At 40.4% G+C, this 25,465-nt stretch overlaps 1 protein-coding gene across 3 annotated transcripts in view; it reads left to right on the top strand.

Annotated features, from left to right (window-relative positions):
• The window catches only part of ST8SIA1 (ST8 alpha-N-acetyl-neuraminide alpha-2,8-sialyltransferase 1), a 143,308-nt gene extending 136,738 nt beyond the window's left edge, over positions 1-6,570 (top strand). For all 3 annotated transcript variants that reach the window (XM_080363239.1, XM_080363241.1, XM_080363240.1), the window contains exon 5: positions 1,619-6,570. In XM_080363239.1, the coding sequence (XP_080219365.1) occupies positions 1,619-2,105 (487 nt within the window). In that variant the 3' untranslated portion in view covers positions 2,106-6,570. The remainder of the gene's footprint in view (positions 1-1,618) is intronic.
• The last annotated feature ends 18,895 nt before the right edge of the window (positions 6,571-25,465 follow it).

Raw genomic sequence — 25,465 nt, 5'->3', positions numbered from 1 at the left:
CTCAGCTTTCTTGTTCTGACTCCTCTGATGTGTGACTGAAATCAGTCATGACACGTTTGCATTAGCTGCAGGAAACTGAGGGAGAGGAGGCAGCAAAAAGGGCAAGAGGGGCATTTGGGAGCTGAGAAAAAAATTAGAGATCACGTGTGGGAAAGCAACCCAGCTGCAATGGAAGGACTGCATGTGAGGCTTGTACAGAAGTGACTTTTAATGTAGTAAACTTTACCTGCATGCTGAGGGCGATAGATACTGTCATGTGGTAAAGGGAGGGAGGAGTGCTTACTGGTGCTCTGAAGATTGCAGGGACTCTGGAAAGAAAGCAAATTATGGAGAGTAAATCACAGTTACTTTCTCATGCGAAGATACCCTCCAATGCAGCCAACACCCTAGGACAGCAAGTCTTCCTCTTACTTAGCAGGTTTGTGGTTTAGGCATTGCATTTTGCCATGACTCTGGCTGACCTCTGCATCAGTTGCATCCAAAGACACAATTTTTGAAATGCTTTAATATTTTACTGAACTGTGATTTGTTTAGTGACAGATGTCAGGAGAGGTCAAACATCAGTGCAAGTTTTGGTGTATGTGAATGGCCTAGGATTTCCTGCCAAATGTCTCATTCGTCTTGGAATATCCAGAAGCACATGGCAAGGAAAGTTACAGTCTTGACAGAATACTTGCTTTGGAGCAGTATGTAAGTCTAACGTCAGGAATCAGATAGACTTCAGCAAATAGCTATTAGTGATGCACCAAATTGTAACCTGATGTAGTTTGTATATCAAGAGATGAGAAGACTAATATTTAGAGACATAATCCGTATGTATACATTGCCCTCCTCATAGTTGCCAACTAGTCTCTCCTTTACCTCGCACACTACAAATACCAGATGCTTTTAAGCCTGCTCAGTGTGTAAATCGTGCCATCTTAAACACTAGCTCTGAATATTATTTGCTGCCTGTTGCTAAATTTTTGTCATGCCACTTATGCTAAACAATTCATTGATTTCTGTCTTATTGTTTGTAACAAATTATGTTCTTTGAGATTTCTCTCAGTTCCAGAACAAAAACGAACTACTATGGTAACACAACCTAAATCACTATACAGGCATAACAAAAACAATTATTACAAGCCTTACAAGTTTTGTAAGTTCAGAGTTTCTGTTTAAATATTTCTTGGTATCGCTTGTTCAGCATGTAACTTGGATTCTTTTAGAGTATGCCTTTAAGAAACAAGAATGACACAGATGTTAAAATACCTTTTAAAGAATCCTGTGCCTGAAAAAATAAGTTGGGCGTTTAGACAAAAAGAAAAATGTGACTAGAAATGATTGGTTTTCAGGAAAACTGTCAGTGTTCATTCAGGGTTTTTTGAAAAGATGAAATCAGAAACATTTTTTGTTTTGGAATTAGCAGGATACCAGATAGTTTGCAACTGTTTATTCAGGTTTGTTGTAGAAGAGAGGCAGTGTCAGACAGTCAGAAGTTTGTCTGGACTTTCTCTGGGCTCGAGAAAGGTGTGCAGGTAATTGTAAATATGTGTATGAAAAGCATCTTTTAGCTGAGTTTTGAAATGACTGGGAAAACCTGTGTGTGATCAGCTTGCTTTTCCTTGTTGTTTTACAGGTTCCAGAACCTGCTGTGGTCTCGAAAAGCATTTGTGGACAGTGTGAAGGTGTATAACCACAGCTACATCTACATGCCAGCCTTCTCGATGAAGACGGGGACGGGACCTTCCCTACGTGTCTATTACACCCTGGAGGACTTTGGTGCCAAGCAGACGGTCCTTTTTGCCAACCCCAATTTCCTGCGTGACATTGGCAAGTTCTGGAAGAATAAAGGTATACACGCCAAACGACTTTCCACGGGACTTTTCCTAGTCAGTGCTGCCCTTGGTCTGTGTGAAGAAGTGACAATTTACGGCTTCTGGCCGTTCTCGGTGGACCTTCACGGGAAGTTTATTAGCCATCATTACTATGACAACGTCTTGCCCGATTCTGGGTTCCATGCCATGCCGGAGGAATTTCTACAGCTCTGGTTTCTTCATAAAAGTGGTGTACTGAGAATGCAGCTAGAACCGTGTGAGGACCCTTTAATCCAGTCTTCTGCCTGAGGATCATGGGAGTCGGTTTGGGAGATCCAGTAGTTTGTAATTTCCATGCTCTCCAACAGAGAGTTCTGTTTTCTGTTGATTCTTTTTAAAGGGAAAATAATCATGGATCTGCGCAGACCATAAAAATGTTACTTGAAAGCCAAATGGAATACATCCTTAATGTATAGTGCTTTATGGAACTGAGACGGAGGGAAGTGAATCTCTCCATTGAGTCCATTCAGCAGCATTGTGAACGTCATGTCGGAAGCAGCACAGCTGAACTTTCTGAGGGACGTTTTTAAATGACTGCTGTAAAAAGGGCATTAAGGCTCAGAGGGACAGAGGGCCACCCCCAAGCTTTGCTGACAGTGCCAAAAATGACTGTCTGTTCAAAAATCCATTTCATTCCAGATTGGCACCTTGTAAAACTTTCCTTTTTCCTTTTTTTTTTTCCCCCCCCTCTGTTTGGGGGGGGGGTTATGTGTGTGTAGGAGAACATGTGTGTGTTGTGTTGTTGACTTTGTTTCCTTCCCTTTTTTTTTCTTTTTCCCCCCAATTGAAGGAAAAGGAAAGGCTTAAAAGCCCTAGGAGCTGAGTACCATCAACTCCTCTGAAGACTCTTGGGAGAGTGAAGGGTGCTAAGAATCTGGTTAGAAGAATGTCCTGCTACTGAGTATGGATGAACCTACCTATTGTAGGTTTTATCAGGATACTTTATGTCATTGCACTTATAGCCATGCTAGTGCTATGCTGTGGGCAAGAGCTGGTTAAGGGTAGCTGGTTCTAAAATAAAACCTGCGTTATAAAACCAGTAGTGAAGTGCAGCCTGGTTTCAGCTGACCTGCTGGAAGATTTCCACGGTGGCTTTAGTAGTAGGGATGGATCGTGACCTGTTTTGCTGTCCAGCCTTAGGGATTAATTCTGTATTCATTTGGACTCCAGATGTTCATTGACTGTCAAGGGGATTTGAGGTGTTCAGTGGAATGCGGAATGAGGTTCTTCATTTGCTTATAGCAGAAAAACTGCAGAAATGAATGTTAACTGTCCTTTAAAATGAGCTGAAGCTTCGGAAAGCCTTTCTCTTTGTGTGACTAGCTCTTCTGCTTGGATTGTAATGTTAGCCTTACAGACTTTTCTCACAAGATTGTCTCTGGTTAAAGATAGTCTGAAAAAATAAAACAGCCTTTGGGAGCACTGAAACGCTGCATAGCCAGCAAGATGAAAAAAAAAAGAAAAAAGGAGAGAGAAAACAGCAGGCCCTTACATAAAGCAACCTCTCTCCTCGCAGTGGGTGAATTCAATCAGTGTGTGCATTGCACACATGCTGCTCCAGCCAGCACAGAGCCTGAAGGACTGTTTTATTTTGGGTGATTACTTGGACAGCAGATGGTCCTATCACCATGTAAATGAGAAATCTTTTTGTTTGTTTGCTTTGGTTTAGCACTATAGGACAAGAAGAGAATACCAGTTCAGCCCACAGTGCAATTTCAGCTGCAAGATGTTATCACCATTAACTTTAAAAATCCAAATCAGTGTTCTCTTTCTTATCCTTCCATCATTAGTAGGTGAAATTCTAGTTAAAGTGTTGAAACAACAAAATTGTCATCAGGTTTCCACAATAATTTCCTGTGCTACCTGTTTTAGCTCCAAAGTACTAGTATTTGGGGGGATGTGTCCTATCATATGTGGAAAACATCTCTCTTTGTAGACTACCAACTGCAAGTTATATAGATATAATTAAAAAAGAAAGTCAAAATCCATGGCTCTTCTTTAAATAGGAATAATTAAACTATCTATATAGGACACTGGAAAAAAAAAATCATGTTTTGCTTTTTAAACCTATGTTTCATAGTAAAATCTTCTTTCTAAATATAGATATTCCAAGCATAAAGTGGGCACTGCTCAATAGAATTACAGGGCAGTGCTAAACTGTAACGTGGAGATTTTGACTAAATAGCATTCTAGAGATTGTTCTGATAAAATCTGAATGTGCTTCTTCAAACCATTTTATCTTTGTTGTCCATATTTTGGTTAAAAGTACAGTCAACACTGATGGAATGTCACTTGATTCTCATTTGTTATTTTTGTTTTATCTATGATGTGGGTATCACTGAGGAAGGATTTGAAAGTAAAATATTCTTCTTATTGCTTGTTATAGCAGGATTTTACTGAGCTGTCTTTCTTGGAGAAGAAGAGGTGCCTGTAGGTTTTTATTGTACGCAACAAGTTTTGCACATTTTAGTGCTTTGAAGACTACATTATCTGTGAGAACAACAGCAGAAATATGGTGTGCTAAAATGGTATTTCAGCAGGATGCCAGCATTTCCTTGGGAGTGGGAGGGAACAAGGAGAGTAGGGGCAGCTGCCTCTTTGCTGGTCATTTTTTTGTATTTTTACCAACGCCTGGGCATTTAGTTCTGAACACTTCCGACAACTTTCCAACCCTTTGGTAATCCTTTCTTCTGTGTCTTGGGGAAATAATCAGATTAGAAGAACAAGAGGAAAACCTGAAATTTTTCTAGGTAGTTTCAGTGCAGTGTTTCCTAATGTATGGTTTGTTCATGTTCAGTCAGTGCCTTGGGTACCTGGAGATGATGTACTCCCCACCTCTGTAAGACTGAGGCAAAATTAACCTGTAGCCTGTGGTCTTTGTGAGTGCCTTCTGATGTCTGCAGTCCTGACATTAGCAAGGAGATAGGTTTCAAAAAATTATAGAGGTAGGAGAGACCTCTGAGCCTCTAGAGAGGCTCTGTGTGATATGAGACTGATGTCGGAGAAATTTATAATTCTGGCTCTATTCACATTTCTGTATAGCGAATAGTGTATCTTACAAAGACAACCTCATTTGATGGGGAAGTAAAGGCTTTGAGGATAAATAATTTTCTATGACTTCCAGAAAACTGGCAGCTGAGGAAAAAAATGAAAATAAATGCTGCTTTTGAGAAAGCAAAATCTGTTTAGCCGCCTGACTTGTCAGTCCATGCAAACACACTGGCCAGCAATCACATTTTTGCCCAGCAAGTAAAAAGGAACGCAGGAAGGTTCTGCAAGTGTTTTGTGGCAAGAGCAGTCACATACACACACACAAAAAGGCAACTGGGAACATGAGTATGGCAGCTGCCCGACTGGCAGCTATCTATCTCTCTTGGAATAAATGTGCTCCATCCATTTTGCTATTCGCTGTGAGGCTTGCCTAGTCTAAGTCTAGGGGTGGGGGCATCCATGTATAGGATCACTGATAGGAAATATGGCATTACATGCAGGGGACTGGAGTTACACCCTTCTTCAGGAGGGAGATCACACTGTGCAATAGGACCATACTTCTGCCTAAAGATGGCACAGTCCAATCCAGGAGGCTGTGTGTGTTAACCGTGAGAAATCAGCATCTCACAGTCATGGCAAACTTTGGTCAGAGTGATTATATCCACCCAGTATTTACCTATTGTTTGATTCCAGTCCATTGATGACAGCGCTCTTTATCAAGTCTCATTGCTTGTGTTGCTACATTTTCCCTGAAGGGAACTGAAATCTTAATCTTTGTTAGTGAAATTCCCTACTCTAGCTTCTCTATGTCTGCTGACAGTCCCTAAATTTCTCTGGCAGTGTAGCTAAAGCTGCACAAGCCTTTGCCAGTTTGAAAACTACTGCACTTAACCTTCAATAAAAACTAGTTCAGACTTGCCAGATGATTTGTTCATGTTTCTAGTTATTAATTTTATCATAGAGGTGAGAAGGTACAGAAGCACTGGAATAATTTCTTTACATAAGAAACATTGACCTGTTTGCAAGTAAATTTCTTTACAAGAGTTTTGCATGGAAGACACTGAGTACTGAAATCACCCTAGATAAAATCTTTTTTGTGTTTGGGGTGTATATGCTTTTGAGTAAATCAAGACAAATTTTTGAACTTGCACCAAAACTATGTAAAATGTCTTCCTGTGGATTATGAAGCCTTTGGGGCCTCTTCTAAAACAGATAAGCAAAAGAGAAGCCAGCAACCTAAAGACAAGAGGTGTGTGTGCTCATGAGAATAAAAATGTTCATAATTTTCGCACAGATCTTTCTACAATACTAAGGGCTCTTATTCATCCATGTTGTATTTTTGCTGAAGATACTAAGTTGAGGGTGAACCAGCTACAAAAGTCGAAGGTCCGAGCCTCTGTTACAGCTTAACTTCTGTAGAATATAGAAATATCAGCCGTTTTGTCAACTTGACTGTTTTCACCTTTTTGTTAGCTTCATCAAAATGGTGTTGTAACATCACCTGCTGAGTTTGCACCTCTGTGGGAGCTGAAACTAAGCAAAGCACCTGCTTCTTCAAACTGAATGTCTGAACTGTGGTAGTTACATAAAACCCTTCCTCCATACACCTTGGTGGAAACGGGCTTAATATCTGGCTCACTCTTGCCTGTAATTAATAAGGAGAACAAGAGTGAGGAAACTTTTGATCTAGAAGTGAGGATAATTGAAGGAGGTGAATGCTATCATACCCTTTGCTGACTGCTTTGGTTCTTTTCTTCAGCTCGAAAGATTAATAGATATTGGAAGAAGTCCAGGTTGTATGAAGGACAGGCAATTCTAGAAGAGCTGGATGGTGCTGGAGAAAAGGAAGATCAAATCAGTGGTGTAACAAATTGGAGTGTAGCAATTCTTGATAAAGATCCCCAGCTCTAAGCAACTGTAAGACATTTTTACCTGGTAGTGACTGTGAAAAATAGGCTACCTATGACCTACCAAGGGTTTTCTGCAGGATGGCAGCAAAGCAAAATGCTGCGAGGAGCAGAAACTGATTAAACAGAATGGGAAATACAATGGAACAAAGAATGATGATGAAAAATCCGTCTTTCCCTTCTCTTCTGGTACATGCCCCAAAACACACACATAAAATGGACTAACCAGCTTTTATCCCAAGTCACTATCTCCTTCATGAAATTATACAGTGGGATTTCCATTAGCTGATACTTCCTAGTAAACAGAATTCATCAGACCTTGTCAAACAACAGCTCCAAATTGTTAATATGACTTCAGTTAGGTGTTTGTAATTCTATCACTAGAGAAGGGAAACAGGATGGAAGGCAGCTGCATTTTTCAAAGCAATGGTTGCAAAATAACTTCTGTTTCCTGGAATTCCCAGATTTTGTTACTTGGAATCTGTCAGATGTTTGACTTTTTTATAGTTTTTAAACAGAACCATTAGTAAAGGACTTACCAGCCTTTTTGTTAAGTATTAGCAAACTTGTTTTCCTAAGTGTAACACAAATACCCAACAGGAGGCTTAACCTGTCCTCCCCAGCTGGTATTTCTTTGGCAGCAGAGAGAATTTAAGCAGCTACTTATTCCTCCCTGATTATTCATATTCTTCAGGTTTTATTACAGCAGATTGAGCCCTAGTGTATTCAGCCTCTTCAGCTTAATGCATATACTTAAAAATGAATCTCACTCTATCTTTTCAGCTGAAAAAAAAAAATAAAAAGTTTTGTTAATTGAAAATGATTGCATAAGTTCTCTACAATCAGGAGAGAGAGGCACCTCCAGGTGGCGATTCTTGCTTTTTCTGAACACGGGCTGCATTCAGAGGCCTCCTCAGGACTGTGAAAACACTCCAGCTGTGTCCGTAAGGCGAAGCTGTGGAGGGCAGAGCAGACACTTAAGTGTTTTCCCTGACGGGTGCACAGTTTGCTTGTGAGCGTGCTGCTGTGGCCTTGCCAGCCACCCCCAAATGCTGGCCTAACCCATGCTCAGGCCTTGCACAGGGCCGGGGTTCAGCTCAGTCACTTGGTCTTGGGTTGCAGACCAGGTCCTAGATAATTACCTGTGGCAAGGCTGGAACTCCTGCTTCACACTCTGAAGTGCTGGGTGTACTGGAACTGACGGCAGCTCATCCCTTTGGAGACCAGCCTGCTTCTTGCCCTGAAACACTTTTGATCCCTGCAAGTCCCAGAAGGGCCTATTAAATCTGCATTTTAAAATAAACCACAGGTACTCCCTGCTGATACCGAGTTGGTCAGCTTTTTGTTGAGCTGAGTATTCATCCTGTTTGGGTCCCTCCAAGGGAAATGAACCTTTAACACTCAGATCACCTGGAAAGGAGCAATTATGGATGCATAATATATTTTAAGCTAAATTCTTACCAAGAGTTTAGGGAATCTACATAGTCTGTAAGAAGCTTTGTTATTGTGCAGTAAAGGAAACATTTTCACTGAAAATAGATGCACAGAGAAAAAGTGGTTTTGATTAGAACAGTACAATCTGACACGCAGATTTGAGTCCCTGCTTGGATATCTTCGACCAGGATCTTGGTGTGCTGTGAAAGTGCCATAATAACTTATTTTCCTTCTCTGAATGTATTAATTTTTTTTAGAAAATGCTTGAACACTTTTTTTTTCTTTTTTTTGGAATCTCTATGTGCTCAAAAAAATATATATATCTATTTTCAAGATCACAAGTTTTCTTTTTGGACAGCCATAGCTTTTTTTATGCAGAGCGAAACTGATGGAAGATGTCCAGCTTTCAGAACACTGTTTTGGAATAGTCTGGTGGGGCTCCTGCATACACAGAAGTTAGTTGCTGCCTCTTGAGCTGTAGAGTTTCAGCAGATAATACAGAGTATGCTGCACTCACAGTAAAAAAATAAGATATTTTAGCCACAGCTCTGCCTGCTTCATGTCTCCCGTATGCTGAGTGCTATTTCTTAGATCTGCGAGGGCTCTTCACCTGTGAACTTTGATCTTGAAGATCATACATTGACTAATTTTTAATTTGAATGTACTGAAAACTGAAATGATAATTGAAATGACTGGAAATAAGTCCTTTAATGTATCATTTGCTGATGCTGCATGGTTTGCCCTGTTACAAACCAAACCTGTCTATATCCAAAAGCCATTTTATCTGAATATAAGACTCATATATGTGAGGAGGTCACTGGAGGATGAATGCCTGATGCTGCATAGGGCAAGGACTTCCAAAAAATGCTGCGGTTTTATTTATATCAACAATGAAATCTCCATTGAGCCAATATTGGATTAGGTCAGCATTCAGTGCTGTTGATGCTCCTGCCCCATAAGCTTTTCCAATAATTGTTTCATGCGTGGGCAGTAACGGTGGATTTTTCGTTTGTTCCTCTTCTTCACCTTGTGTTGAAAATGGAATGAAGTATCAATCCAAACTCTTATTTACCCTTTTTAGAGGTCTCTGTAATTAATACATAGGTTCACAATTATACAAACAAAATAGATGATAGACTGAAGTTTATGGATCAAACACTGATTAGTATCTTGAAGAATTGGAAATCATTTGGTGAAAAAAAATTGCCAATATTTTCCAAGTGAAAAAGAGCTATTTTTTTTCCTCCTTAAATACACTCAAAACTGAACAAACACTATATTAGGGACATGTGTTTCCCCTGGTTTTCAAGTTACTCTGCACTTCTAGCTTTGTATTCAAGCCCATACTTCTGCAGAGCTTCCAATTTTAGGCCACTCTTTGTGGTATCCTCAGATAAAAAATCAAATGTTGTACTCCAAATGTAGTCAAAAAAGAAAGAAAAACAAACTCTAGACAGAGGTTCTGATCTTCTGAAGTCTGTTACTGTTTATGTACTGTTATTTAGTCATGGTGTCATTTAGTCTAAAGAACTAGACAAAGGTCAGAAGAGACATATAGAAGATGACACTGTCTTTCTCATAAAGGCATGCAAGCACGTATTTAAATGTTTGACTAAGTTGCGACCTGAAGTTATTAAGGGATGTTAACTTCTGCTTCTCTTTCCCTCGGTTCTTCTTGTACTGGGATGAAACGTGCTGTGTTCGCAAGTTGTTTAAAATCTCTTCTGCACTACAGTGAACTTTCCTCTCGGCTCTAAACCTAAAAACATAACGGAGATACGTAAACCACTTCAGGTTTATTAATACTGAGTGCAAGCAAACTTATATGCAGTATTTCATGTCTTCCTAGTACTAATTGCTGTATTAACTCAGAATTAAAATGAAGGCTTTCTTATTTCCGATACCACTTATCCCAGAATGTTTGAAATCTTTCTTCCTGTTTTGCTTTCTCTGTCAGGTGAATGAAGGTTATATTTAGTTTAGGTGTTTTGAGAGCTAGTTAACTCATGCTTGGGAAGTAAAGTGAGAAAACCAGAAATTTTATAAAATACAAGGCTTTACCTGTTTTGAACAGTGAAAACAAGCAAATGAACAAACCTTTTTATCTGACTGAATTTATGCTTCTATGTTAAAAATCCACCTGCGTTGGTAAGTATAATAAGGACTTTACCTTCAGATAACACATAGATGGTAGGAAAGTGAAAAGCCATGCCTTTTAATGAGAAAAGGAGGTTTTGTTCTCTCTACCCTACCCCTCAATTTACAAGACAAATTCTATGCTCTCTTTTACTCTTCTGACTCCTGTCATGTCAATAGGATTACCTGTATTTTAACCAGCTGTCTGTTCTCAAACCTGAGGGTATTAATCCTACAAAAATTTTCAATTGAGGTATTTTAAAGCAATGCCAGGTTATGCTACCTAGTTAAAGTTTCTGTTCTGTAAGCTACTGATTTTTTTTCCACATGTGTAGATCGTGAGTAGTTTATGCTATTTGTTGGTTATTTTTGTAAGGCAGACATCTTACTGCATTTCAAACATCTGCTGCTCTGAGATGTCACTGTCTGAAATCAAATCATTAACTAAGTCATGTCCTTGTTTCAGCAAGTTGCATAGAAGTGATCCATGTGCTGCTCTATCTGCCAAGTGTATTTTATGAGCCAAGTGAAAATTATAAAAGTATTTTTCTACAGTGTGAAGCCTCTCCATTGACTGGCTATATCTCAGAATTAGATATTCTCAAGCAATTTATTGTCTGTGATGGATCTGATGCTTGCTAATCTTTCCACACATTGTCAAATAACTTTGTTAGACTTTATTGATATAATGATATGATCTTTTCCCCTCTGCTATTTCACTGCAATTTTTCTTTTCTGATGCTTTTTGCAGGGAAGAAATCTTTCTTCATTCTCTCTCTCTCTTTTTTTTTTTAAATTACAATTTATACCTGAAGCTTACTTCTAGTCTCAGATGCTGGTTGTCTTAAAAGTGTTGTTCTTATGCTTTTTTCCTGTGTTGTGCACTGTATCTTCTTTTCATAACACTACATATGATGATGAACAATGAAGTCTTGGCAAATTATCTTTCTCTTAGCCATTAAAGTCCTTGAGAACTGAAAATCCTTCTTACTTCCATAAAACCCATTCTGGCTTTAAGTGTCTTCGGGTTTTAGCCAAAATTGCACAAGTCAAATCTTGAATCTTTGCAGTATTAGTGCACTCACAGTCAATCAGACATCAATAAAATATAAATCCATTTCCAAAGTTGCTTTCAACCTCACTGGAAAACAGAGAGTCTTTAATAAGCCTTCTTAACAATGGCCTGTAACTACAGTGGTGATAAAAATGTTTTTATTTTCATTTTATGTCTCATGCAAGTTACAAGCTCAGACAAGGATATAAACAAATCAGTATCAGTCTAGTTGTTATCTTGGTTTTGGTACATGTATTCTTTCCATTGACCTCATTGTTTTTAATTTTTTCTTTGTTTTGCATCTCAGTGAATATTTGCAGATTCTCATCTAATACCTAGATTATTACCATGTGTAATGTACAGGAATTGCACTTAGTAAGTTTTTGGTTCCACTGGAGAGTTTGCTAGTAGTCTGCATATTAAATGAAGGGGGTTTTACCGTCTTCTTTACAGAGAACTGTTTGGGTGAGAAGCAAGGCATTAAAAACCACTGCCTGGGTCTTGTCTTACTTGGGCTGAATGCCTGTGCTGGGAGTGGAATACACAGAGTGTCTCCTGAACCCCTTGGGGCTTTGGGAGATGCTCAGGGGTGCTGCCAGGGCTGTACCTTGCGCTGAGCAGTGGGGCCAGGCTGGCACAGGGGTTGGGGCAGTCATAGAATCAAGAATCATTTTGGTTGGAAGAGACCCTCAAGATCATCAAATCCAACCATAACCTAACTCTAGCACTAAACCATGTCCCTAGGAACCTCATCTATACATCTTTTAAACACCTCCAGGGATGGGGACTCCACCACTTCCCTGGACAAGAGGAGAGCCAGCAGGGCAGTGAAAGGTGATAAGAGGCCTGGGATACAATGTGGAGGGTGGTTGCAGCCCTCACTTGGCTGGGGCTGAGAAGGAGCCTCTGCAGTCTGCTTCCTACTGTGTGCTCCCTCCTTGGGATGTGTCACTGGGTGCTTTGTGCTCAAGCACACATCCAGCCTTGCTGGCCCTGCTGGGAATGATAGTTCTGAATCTGAGAAGTAGTCTCCCAGCTGGAAACTCATGTAGCATGTTGTTCCTTGGCCTGCCTTTCCTGGTCCTGAGCAGCTCATCAGCAGAGCTGGATGCTGGGAGCTTCCCTTGGCCAAGTGGCTCCTCACTGCAGCCTCCCAGTGCCACTGTGGAGCCAAGGCTTCTACTGAGAGACAAGCCAGGAAGTGTCTGTGCCCTCTTGAAACAGGAGAAACTTAAGTGCAACATCTATAGCAATTAAATAGCAGCAAGGCTTTTTTTCCTTTGTTGTTGAAGGGAAGGCAGTGCAAAGCATTTGCATGCCATGGTTTAGCCACTTACAGGTCAAGCGCAAGAAGTTTGAATGTGCAGTTTGCTGTAAATTCTGATTTTTCACCCCAAGCATAGGATAGAAATGTCTCCTATTTTTATTTAGAAACATAGATACTGATAATTGTGCTTAAATATTTCTCTTTTTTTAAAAAAAATCTAAGTTAGTAACTGAAATCTTGTAGAGTCATTTTCATCTTCTCCAGCAGTTCAAGGTGACAGAGCAATCCTGCCCGCATGAAGGAAGTCCTTAAAGACTTCTAAATCTTTCTGTTTCTTATGCATACCAGACACTTTGCTTTAACCCGTGTCAGTGCTGGTTCCATCTGGCTATTTCTGAAAGCTCAAGAGAAAAGTAAATGAAGATATGCAGGAAATTAAAGGTGCCTCGCTGTGATATTTTTATAGAGTGGTACATTGATTTGACAATGAACTGTGAAATGTAGCATGTGAATGATAATGAATGTAAAAAACTGCATGTGTTTTTATTTGAATGTCATGTCTGTGAGCTGGATTATTAGTATGAGCTCTGTAGTGTGAAAATGCTGAAAAGAGAAGTGAAATGGAAAGAAACAGTTTTGTGTAGTGAACCACATCCTCTTTTGTCTATCTCCCTTTTCATGACCAGACTCTGATTCTGGTAACATGAACTTTACCATTAGAATGGTAATAAACAAACTTCTTTCTTCCTAAAATTGTAGATGCTTCCTTCCAGCATTGTAAGGGAAAAATCTATTTGCATTTCCAGCAGATCAGCCTTCTTCCCAGGCATGGACTCATGGTGCTGCACTGGCTGGCAGACCAGTGGAAGCTCACTGATGATGCCATACCATGTGTTTCCTGCTTTTGGAATTCAATAGTCTTTTCCTGTGCCAGGAAATAAGTGTTTGTGGTTTAATGTGGTTTCGGTGCTTGCTTATGGCTGGAAGCTAAAGTGCTGGCTAAAATGCCATGAGCTTCTTTCCATTGCTTGTAGGCACAGACGTGCATGCAACTTGAGGAAGGAGTTTTGAGCATGCCTGGGACAGAAATGGGCCAGGCAAAGGTTTTTCAAAATTATTAATTTTGTGTTTGGCTGACTGAGGTGTTCATGAGAAGTCAGTGATTTCAGGAGGGACTGACGTTTGTTCCCTTATCCCCAAGTTGCAGCAATATCTGCAATACCTGACATATCTGCCCAGCCACAGGTGCCCAGGGAACCCACTGGGGTCATACCAGCTCCCTGCTGTTTTCCTTTGGAAATAAAATAGGTTATTTGAAAGCAGGGAGCCCAGGCAGCATTGCTTGAAGTTTCATGATAGGCTTCTGCTTGCCTTTACCTGTAGCTGTAAGGTCCCTGCTCTCACCTTCCCTTGCATACCAAATGCATGTCTCAGACCTCCTGCTTTGTAGCTGACCCTGTCTGCAAGATTGGCCATGAGAGAGGGCAAGCCTTCCTCTGGTGGAATGCTCAAGCAAGTGATGAATCAGAGGTGAAACACACCATGCCATAAACATATGTTTGGAAGGAGATCAGTGTTTGGTTAAACTAACTTGGGAGCTATCTGTGATTTATAGTAATGCTGGTATACAATAGCCCAGGCAGGAGAGATGCAAGGTGTCTCATGTCTCTTTAGGGACTGGGAATAATTGCCATTTTTGTTCTCTCACACAATATTTCCAAAGGGGTAATGTGATGTGGGAAATCAGTGTTAGCTGGTGAATTTTGACCTTACGTAATTCTAGTACTTTGATTTCCATTTCTTCTTATCTCACTCAGTTTATTGAAAAATGTGATGGTGGTGTGGTAGTTCAATGTCCCGAGATGGTTTTAGAGTAGATAAGCAAACCATGATGCCTCTGAGGGTGCATAATTCAATGGATTTGTCCTGCCTCCAGTGACTGGCGTGTAATATTTATTGTAACATTTATGATGTATGTAAGCACTACAGGCTGGATGTTGTGTCAAAATGAGGTGAGCACTTAGGTAAACATCTCCTCGAATCACCATCATTTTGGCACACTCAGGGGCAAAGGTACTTGTGTGGAGTGTGTTAAACATCACAAAGCGTGCTGTTGTTTAGAATCTTGTGATTAGGGCTTCGATCAAATTCTCTCCAAATGTTTGCTGTCCGCTAACACTGTTACAAGGACTAAGGGTTTATCTTTCTTTGCCCGGCAATAATGTATTTTCTATTATGTCAATAGATTTGTTCATTTACAAGTAGTGTGCAGTGCTCCTTTGAAGAATGTCTCTTTTTCAGGTGGTTTCATGGTGACTGTACCCCAAAATGTCTAGTTGTCTCTCAATAGCAAAAGTTGCTTTGTTATTGAATGTATTATTTATTAACAGGATCTTGTTGTCTTTTTCTAGCTGCATTTTACAAAATATGCCACAAGCATCTCATATGATTTTTATAAGGAAAGTCTTATTTATAATATTTGTGCAAGTGGACGGAAACAAATCTCAACTTTGTAGTAGTCCATGCCTTTTTTCATAGCTGAAGAGTCTTAATGAACATGATCAGAAGGGACAGGCTTATTGTTTTGTTTAATTTTGATGGAATTTTTCAAAGGTAACTGTTATGTTATCTATAATTTGGATTTAATTAACTTAAAAAATAAATATGTCCATTTTAAGAAATGAAAATAGTATTTGTGGAGTTTCTTATTATTTTCTTTTCCCCGTTTTCTAACTCAGTATGTCCAAACAATTAAGGTAATTTCCTCTTCCTCTTTGTGTAGTCTATTATTATGTCAAGATTTACATCTATTGCCCTCATCTGATATTTCTGGTTATTATGCTTACTTAATTCCTTTTCTTCGTAGCTGAGCCAGTAAGACAGGTTTACCTACGGTGTTAGTCTGAGAATCTACCTGAGGCAGAACCTGTACATTTTTGCCTTTCCAGAACAACTCAGAAACACAACTTTGGATGCACATGGAAATTCCAAGGAGACACAGGTATTTTGTTGAAGAGGTTCCCATTCTGCACTCAAATCAGTGTAACTGAATCCCACGTGCTTGGACTGGATGTTCCAGTGCTCAGTCTCATGCCCACATAAGAGGCCTCGAGTGCATTTTCTAAAGCAAATGGTGATTCAAGTATCTGAACATTGACCCAGCTTAGATGTCTTTAGGTATTTAAGCCAGATTTTCAAACTAGATTTTTTGTGCACAAGCCTCTCCAAGACAGCTGGAGTTTCACACTGAGTTCCTTCTGAGATTATGAAAAAGTCCTCTCTCACTTTAACCACCCCTCCCATCCCCCGCTACCCATCCTTTAAAACCTATGGAAGACATAGGATTAAATGGTCCTGGCCATTCCAGGGACAGTTGGGGCAGGGTTCCTCAGCCTGATAGATATAAAGAAGCAAGCATCTCTGCCTGTCTTCATTTTATTGCAAGAATTATTGCAAAGACAGATAAGGGAAGACAGAAGCTTCCTTTTCTAATGGAAGAGGGGAAGACATAAAGTCCTTTTTCTTTAGCCACGATTGTTCCTTTTCAAAAAAACGCCAATTAAACATGAATGAGAGACTGTTTAACTTCCAGTTCACTCAGGTGTGGGCAGATATAAATTGCTGAATGCAGTTGAGGATGAGGTCCTATTGATTGCGTTTATGCTAGAAATCTTCAGATGATGCCTTAACTTTCTGTGGCATGTTTATTTCCTTTCCCTAAATGCATTTTCTTACCCCATGAGTAAATAAGAATTATTTTTTCTTCTCATTTAATATTTTTTTAGTTTTCGGAATATACCATCTCTCTTTAGATCACTCACTAGATTTTCTCATGTTACAAGGAAGGACAAATGTCAATGGGAGATCACAAAATGAGAACTCCCTTCCTCTGAGGACTTCTGCCAGGTGAGTTGTCAACAGGTAGAAGCTTCTACACAGGGTCTCTGTTGTGTGCTTGCTTGCATAGTGCACATTGGCCATGCTTGGATGGTGGGCAACCTACATAAAATCTCCAAGTCCTTGAAGCTACATTTCACTTTCAGCAGTTGATGTGCAACTTAACAGCTATGTCTTGCAGCTGCTGTTAGTTTTTCCCTCCAGGAGGGAATCATACCTTAGCCATGCCACTGACTCCAAGTATATTTTTTAGCCCTGTACCTCTTCTTCCCAGGCCTTTAACCTTGGTAACTTAATGTTCATTCCTTGTATGAAAATGATCTGTGGAAATGAAAAATGTCAGCAGTATCAGTACCTCAGACTCCCTCCCTCTGGCCTTGACAGGAGATGCTTGAATGTCATAGGAAGGTAGCTGCTGGGGCAAGAGAAACATATCCAATCCAGGAAATTCTCTTGGTTTCTCACTTTAAATCCTCTTCTACTCCGATTTCCAGCCCACTGTCACATATCCAGCTTGGACAGGTTGGTGAGGTTGTTGGCTTCTGAGTATGTTTCCTTTATGTATTTTCCCATTTTACCTCTTCATGGAATTTAGCAAAAGTGTTACACATCTTCTACTGCTTGATCAGGATGTCTGGAAGTGCACACCTAAATGAAAAGACCAGCATTCAGTGAGAACTGCAGTGTAAGTATTGCAGTAATGACTACAGTTTAACAGAGATGTTCCCGTCTGATGCGATCGTACCTAACTGTTAAAAAGTTTTATGAATTTGTTGCATCAGACTTTTGCACAGTGATCTACTGGTTGTCTATGGCATGTTTGCTCGAGCCTGTTTAGTAACAAGGAGATTTAAGTTTCCAGCAGGTAGCAGATGGTGCACAACATGTACCGTCTTCTTAGTTACCACAGAAGTGGTTTATGGGTAACACAAATAAGAACTTCAAGTAGAGGTTTTCAGGAGAAGACACTCACTACTTAGGAGAAAAGAGGTTGCTTGCGATTTCTGCTACAGATTACCAGATTAGCCCCTCAAACTGTTTAACCTCTTTATGTCAAATTGGTGCTGTCAACAAGGAGTAATGCTCTTCAGTCTCACAAATGTTACAGTAAAATGTTTTAATGTTTTCTGAAAAATGCTAGCAGAGAACATTGAAGTATTGAAAGAAATGAGCTGCCCTGCCTCTAGAATTTCATCCAGTTGAATGCTGGTCACAGGTCACCATTACATTTTGCTTTGCCATAGCTGGTTAGCAAATATTTTAGGTGTACCACAACCATGAGAGGTTGCATTATGTCCATCTTGATTACACTGATACTTCACTGTCCTGAGGAGCCCTGTACCTCTGAGGCCCCAGAGGAAGTCAGGACAATGGAGGAGTCAGCCTTAGTTGATGAGGACTGGGTTAGGGAGCAATTAGGCAATCTGGATATCCATAAATCCATGGGTCCAGATGAAATTCACCTGTGGGTGCTGAGGGAGCTGGCTGAGGTCATTGCTGGACCACTCTCCATCATCTTGGCCATGTCTTGGGAAACGGGAGAGGTACCTGAGGACTGGAGGAAAGCAAATGTCACTCCAGTCTTCAAAAACGGCAAGAAGGAGGACCTATAGATCTATAGATCCGTCAGCCTCACCTCCATCCCTGGAAAGTGATGGAACAACTTATCCTTGGTGCCATCTCAAGGCATATCAAGGATAAGAGGGTCATTAGGGGCAGTCAACATGGCTTGACCAAGGGGAAGTCGTGCTTGACCAACCTCATAGTCATTTATGAAGACATAACGACGTGGATAGATGATGGCAGAGCAGTGGATGTGGTCTACCTTGACTTCAGTAAAGCATTTGACACAGTCTCCCACAGCATCCTTACAGCTAAACTGAGGGAGTGCGGTCTGGATGATTGGGTAGTGAGGTGGAATGTGAACTGGCTGAAGGAAAGAAGCCAGAGAGTTGTGGTCAGTGGGGCAGAGTCTAGCTGGAGGACTGTATCTAGTGGAGTCCCTCAAGGGCCATTACTGGGACCAATATTATTCAATATATTCATCAATGACTTGGATGAGGGAATAGAGTACACTATCAGCAGGTTTGCTGATGACACCAAGCTGGGAGGAGTGGGTGACATCCCAGAAGGCTGTGCTGCCATCCAGCAGGACCTGGACAGGCTGGAGAGTTGGGCAGGGAAAAATTTAATGAAATTGACCTTAATGTAGGAGTAGTTGCATTCCACCAGTCCTAAAATTACTTTGAAGGCAACAGCGAGGCTGATGTGGCTTCCGGTGAAAATGAGTTTGAGACCCCTGCCCTAGCCTGTTTAGATATTGTTTTTAATGAAAACCATCCACGTATCATGATTATCCCAGTTGCTATACCTTGCAGTCCTACTTCTTTCTTTTTGTGATGGAAGATTTAGAATTCTATGGATATTAAATTACTAGGTGTCTTTTCCTTGTTTTCAGTGGTAGTCAGATTAGGCCTTACTCATCTCCCCAGCTTTTAGCTTCTTCCCTGACAACCTCAAGATCTCCAAGACTGTTGGGTTTAGTACCTGAAACTAAAATTTAGAGTTAGAACTTTTTATTATGAATGTCCCATTTCATTTCTGCATACATCCTGGACTTTGATGAGAACAGGTAAGATATATAGAGCAGACTTCTGATTAAAGAGATAGCTAAATAGAAACCCTTACCATTTGTATCTTTTTTAGAAAGAATATCAGGACAAAATTACTTTCTGTAAAAACATCTGTATGGGATTCTTTTCTGAAGAAGAAAAATAATTAATTTAATTATGAAGAAAGATACTTAGGGCTGGAATAATTGACTCTGTTTCACTCTTTTTATTTTCTAGACATTTAACAGGAATAAGACTGCAATGTATTTTGGTCCTTGTCAACCCAATTTGATCCAGTGCTCAAAAAGCTCCCCGTAGTATTGTCAATATTTTGATCTGTCAGTTTATCCACTTTGTGCTTTTCCTTTATCATGTACCCATAAATGAGCCTAAAAACTAGGATTTTCTTTATCGGTACCAGCAACATAGACAGCTTGCAAAATGTTGAAAAATAGATAAGCATGTGTACATAATGCCAAAGAAAATTTCAGCACCACAAAAAAAATTTCCAGATAATATTCAGACAGGATATGCACATAGATTCCTTACAACCTTGTATTTACTATTTAGAATTAAAACTGGTGATACTTACAGATGTACCTGTTGAAATTAATCTATACTCATGTTATTATACAAAAATATTTCATAAGTCATAGAGTACTTTCTCAACAAAGGGAACATTATTTTAGTGTGTTATGCAGGCTTACTACAAGAAAGACATTATAGATGATGAAGAATAGTTATTTAGAATCCCTGTTTTAAGAATGATCTGTCATGATACTAAAAATAAAGTACAACTGTGTATGCCTTCATCATCAGACTCTGTGTGTGGTGTTTAAATTTAAAAAGAAGAATTTTAAAATAAAACAAAGTACTTGGAAATCAAGAGAGTGTAACATTTTTCAATAAGGAGATGAGACTGAAAATATGCATGAGAGAGACAACGCAAAGTTCAAAATAGTTCTACCACAATATCTTTTACAATCCTATTCCATAACTGGGCACTTTTATCTTGTGTTAATGTATTTTTCAGAGTCCCTTTTAGAATTTAGATCTCTCAAAATTGTTTTATTGAGGTTATTAAAAACAATATTTAATTTGAAGTCTTGAACAGTTTGAAAATGTATTCTTAGCAAAAGCAATTTAAAAAATCTGATAACCCATCTATGGTAGATTGGAAGCTTTGCAAATCAGTGTTAACCACTTGCATTCCTCACACTCCCCATCTCCATAATCTGCCATTCCTTGCCATTGTCAACACTTACTAGCTACTGACAAATGCTCTATGAGAGAAACCACCTTTGGTGACATACCGGACATCTCTGGGAACAGAGGAAGAGTGACAAAGATCTGACAGCAAAAGGAAATTACAAATGAACAGCAGTATGGCCTTAGGTTCATTGAGTGACATGGCACTCTTGACTTAGAGTACATGTGGCCTGTCAAACATGGTTTAGCTCTTGGAATTATTAGCTGTCTAGATGAATAATTGTTAGAGATATCAGCCATCAGCAAAGTTCTTGGCTGATAGAAAAAGACAAGTGCCAAGTTTTTCACATGGGATAGACACCAGTAGGTCTGGGTACAGCCTTTGTAGCAGGAGGGCCTGGGATCTGGTGGACAGCTAGTTGAGTGTTAAACCAGCATGAGCTTGCAATGATAAACACCAACAACATAGTGTAGCCAGCAGACTGAGGCAGGGGATTTTTCCTGTGTGAGGTAATTGTGAGTCTGAGTGTGGAGGGTTGTGGCTGTTGTTGGATGCCCTGATACAACAGAGATACTGAAAACCTGGAGTGACTCCATAGAAATTGGGTATGGCCATGAGGTGGGAGCACAGGATACCCAAAGAGGATGGTGGCAGATGCCTGTTTGTTCAGCTTGAACAAAAGAAGTCTGCAGGGGCAGCTCATGGTGCTCTTCAGCTTCCTGCTGAGAAGGTGAGACACAGCAGAGTCAGCCTCCTTTCAAAGGTACACAGTGAAAGGATGAGAGGCAACAGCCACAGGCTGCAAAAAAGGCACCTCCTTTTAGGTATAAGGAAAAAATTTTGCTATGAGAATGGATCCTTAGGCAGGCTGTGGGAGTCCCCATTCTTGAAGACCTTCATCCAGAATGAAAATAGGCAAGTCTTGAGTAACCTGCCTGAAGCCTGAAGTTAGCACTGAGGTCCAGATGTGCCTTCCAACCTGAATTATGCTGTGATTATCAGAGATGTCAATAATAATCGTATATGACAAAGTGTGTCTTGGAGGGTCAAACCTAAAACTTGTACGGTTGTAGGGTGTGATTATCAGAGATGTCAATAATAATCGTATGTGACAAAGTGTGTCTTGGAGGGTCAAACCTAAAACTTGTACGGTTGTAGGGTGCTACAGCACCCAGTTGTGAATCTCTCTACACTTGTGACATTGGACTGCCAAGAAAAGGATTTGCATCTCCTTTTCCATGAACTGCAGGAGACTAGAGCAATTACATCATACCAGTATCATTACAAGAGAGGGTGGAATGTCCTCCTAGATCTCTTTTCCATTACAGATGGACTCGTGGAAGAGCACTTCATTTGACACTGTTGTCCTAACTACTTGGAAACAAATTGCCTGATGAGACTGCTGCTATTCGGTAGGGCTGTTCAAAAGCCTATGGGATCTTGCTGCTTTCTTTTGCAAGGCTAAGTTTACTTTTGCTCAAGCCTGATACAGGGGGGGTGGCCAGGCTGTGTGAAGGTGTATATCGGCAGTATAGGCTGGCAGGACAGTGTCAGGGTGGCTGGGACTGGGGGGATGAAGCATCTCCCTTGAGGTTTCCATGGGGTTGGGACTCTGGTGGCTGAGGACTGGTTTGCCCTTTGCCTTCCAGATCCTTTCTTGCTCCCCCTACTCCAGCCAATGCCTCTCAGACCTTTCATCTTCGATCATTTTTTGAGTACACCGCATTTTGCCTTCTTTTCCTCCATTTCATCTCCTCTTGCTCCCTCCCACTTCTTTCTGGGTTCCAACCTTCTGCCTCCCTTCTGGGTCCTGCTGTTTGGTGTGCTCCCTGCCTGCTCCCTCTGCTCTGGTCACAGGCTTCATGTCCCCTCAGCTCCCCACTTGTTTCCATTTGAATCTCTACAGGCATTGCTGTAACTGCTGATGGCCATTAAAGATATTTGACAGACTGAGGCAGATGCTGAGGGAAAAATGCCACCAAAGTAGCCTGGAGGAAGCAAACACATTTTCATCAGTGCATATTTTGATGGTATGAGCTCTAGAAAGCTCAGGGCAACTGCACTGAATAAAAAAGAAATACAAATAACTATTTATTCAGTGTACAAAGACGAGATTCTTGTTTGGAAAAAAAATAAAAGTATGTCACTCACAGTGCAGGCACACAAGGGAAGTGGAAGGAGCTGAACATTGCACAAACAAACTTAATTCTTGTTTTTTCTCATTTTGAAGTGTTTGACCTCGTAATTTACTGTGCTTTGAATGTAATTCTTTCATATATACTTTTATGTACATTTCCTCAGACATTTATATTATTAATTTTCAATACTTCTTGGGGAGAGAGGAAGAATAACTAAAAAGCTTAGGTAAATGCACAAACTTAGCTTGATGTAATCCACTGAGTATTTCTATAGAAACTTTTACAGGTACTCCTGCAGGTACCCACCAGTAAGCAGGTCCTGAATCTCATCTAAGTGCTAATATCCAAGCTTGGCAGCATTTTGTCAGGGTGTGCTCTGCTCTGACACAGTCTGTACTTAGGTCTTCAGACAGAAATAGAAGAGAGAACTGGAACAGCCAGACACAAGCATATGAGGCTGCTAAGGAAGTGAAAGCAAAAAAGATTAATTTTAATCCTCATGCTGCACTGTGAGTTTGCCCAGGTTTGGAGCAGACTTGTCAGCTAACCAGATGTTTCTGTGGCCTCTGAGATTGCCCAGTTGGAGTCAGTGAGGAGAAATGGGCATCTCTTGAGTACACTGAATATCCTAAACTGGATCAGATGATCTATGCCCTTGAAGTGCTTATTCCTTTCTTTATCAACAGGGTACCTCTTTGGACTTCAGAAGGTCAATGTTGAATTCTTAACTCTTTGTCCCTCTTGTTTCTTACCTGTAAAATTTTTCCCTTCCCTTAGATTTTACCCTGCTAGTGTTAAAACTTCATCCAGAATCTTTAAGTGAAACAACAAAACAAATACAATTGTGTAGTAATACAACCACAACATAGTCATAGTATAACATAATTGGTGCTCCTGTCCCTTTAATTTTTTTTCCTTTCATATTTCTACTGCTTCTTAAAGCAGTTTTTCCACTGAATGGACAGGAAAGTTTTTTGGCACTGTATTGTATAGTGCATTAATATCACCATTTAGAGTGGTCCCATAGTCTTATATTCTAAAATTTGATTCATATTCATACCATTGGAAATGAGTGCTCATGCAGTGAATTGGACTGGAATTGCCAGAAATTGCAGAAATTGAATATGACATCTTGGGAGACAATCTTCTCCTTTATCCCTCCAAGTAAATACAACCTAACCACCAAAAGAAACCAAACCCACAACTATATATTTCAGAATATATTGCTCTCAATTTTGTCCTAGAACAATGGCTGCCACAATATAGCCTGAGCTTAGAAACAGAGTTTAGTTCAACTCCTTCATGGGCACTTGACAGTTTTGGTGCCTCTTAATAGCACCTAACTGGGACCAATAACTCTCCAGCTTATTTTTGCAGTCCTGCTGTATCTCAATCAATTGCTATTGGTAGAAATGAAATATATTGAAGTATGAGTTGTCATGAAGTGTTACTGCTAGCTGTGAATATATTTGTGAAGCTGCTCTTTTTTTTCAATCCTCTCAGCAGTGAGAGGATAAGAAGAGAAAGTGGATGCTGCTGCTGGAGACCCAGTGTTCTCAAATGCTGGCCTCTGATCTCCATCCTTTGCCTCCTGCACAAAGATTCAGGTGTCTTCTTTCTCACACATGGCCAAACCAGACGTGTAGACATAGAAACACTGATCCTTGATGGCTTTGTAGAGCTCTTCTGAACTTGTATGCCGCATTGCAAAATCTCCAGTTTTCAAAATAATACCTCCAAATAAGGCATGCAATAAGTGGTCATGAAAGAGAAAAGCAATGCAGTTTCTGATTTACCTCTGCTCTATGTCTGTGCTACACTGTGTGTTGCTCCACTTCACCCTAACCCTCTATAACCTGGAATATTGACAGCCCTGAATAAGTCAGGAATACAAGTCATGTACACCAGTGTACTATGCAGTGGTGAGTAAAAGAGGAGTACAGAAAACCAGTACTGTTAAAAGGGTGATTTTATAGATGACATGTCACACTTCTGATGAATACTAGTATCCATCCATAATCCAGACAGGTGTTATCTGCTGCATAAACCTGTTATAAAACTTAATATTTATAAAATCAGGTGCAATTCTGACTTCGCAGATCCCCTGGGCTTAATTCTGCAAAACCTGCTGGTACGAGGCACAGCTCAGAGCAGATGTATTTAGAAAGTGGAAACAAATATTACACAACCATTGCCACCAATGGCTGGCACAGGTTGGCCATCAGTATTTACTGACAGCAACACAAGCCCATTGAACAGGGTGGGATAGCTGATCTAAAATACTCTTCACAAAGTAGCAGAAGGAAGCCTCATAAATAAAAATTGTCATTATTTGATATAAGAGCTGATGTCTATGAACTGGTGGCTGTCCTCTTCTAGGATACCTCTAAAGTAGTGACATCTCACCAAGATGTCACAGGATCCTTGCTGGCACAGCTTCACTGTTCCCCAATACCCAGCTGCTCTGGAAACCACATCAAAATCCAGGGAGTGATTTACAAGTCCTATTGGTGTGCCCCTCATGCTGCAGTACAAGAAGTAGCAGTAACCTAATACAGTTAGGGTATTAAAATTCCCTTTTATGAGCAGGGAGATTTTCTCCTCTAGGCTTAAGAGGGAAGAGTGCCATAAACTGTACAGTGAAAAGCGAGGGTGTATCCCAGCCCTGAGTTTGCTCATTATGTAGCTGTGCAAATACTTTGCCATGGCGCCGGGAGGGATGGAGAGAGTCAAGGGCATGGTGGGACCAGCAGGGTTATGCAGAGTGTGGCAGGGCGAGGCTGCGCAGAGCACAGGATGGTGCAAGGTTTGCATTATGAAGCCTGGAAATGTCAATGCAAATTGTGTAGAAATTACAGTGCTGCCTTCACCAAGACAGAGATATTTAGTTTAGTTTACTTCAGGGCCAGTGCTCTTAGCACTTCAAGTAGCTGCTACATACACAAGGTTAGTTTGGGAAGCAA

This window comes from Nesoenas mayeri (assembly GCF_963082525.1).
Source record: "Nesoenas mayeri genome assembly, chromosome: 1".
In the NCBI taxonomy this organism is placed as follows: Eukaryota; Metazoa; Chordata; class Aves; order Columbiformes; family Columbidae; genus Nesoenas; species Nesoenas mayeri.
The sequence above is the reverse complement of the archived record's forward strand: the minus strand, read 5'-3'. Positions and strand labels throughout refer to the sequence as shown.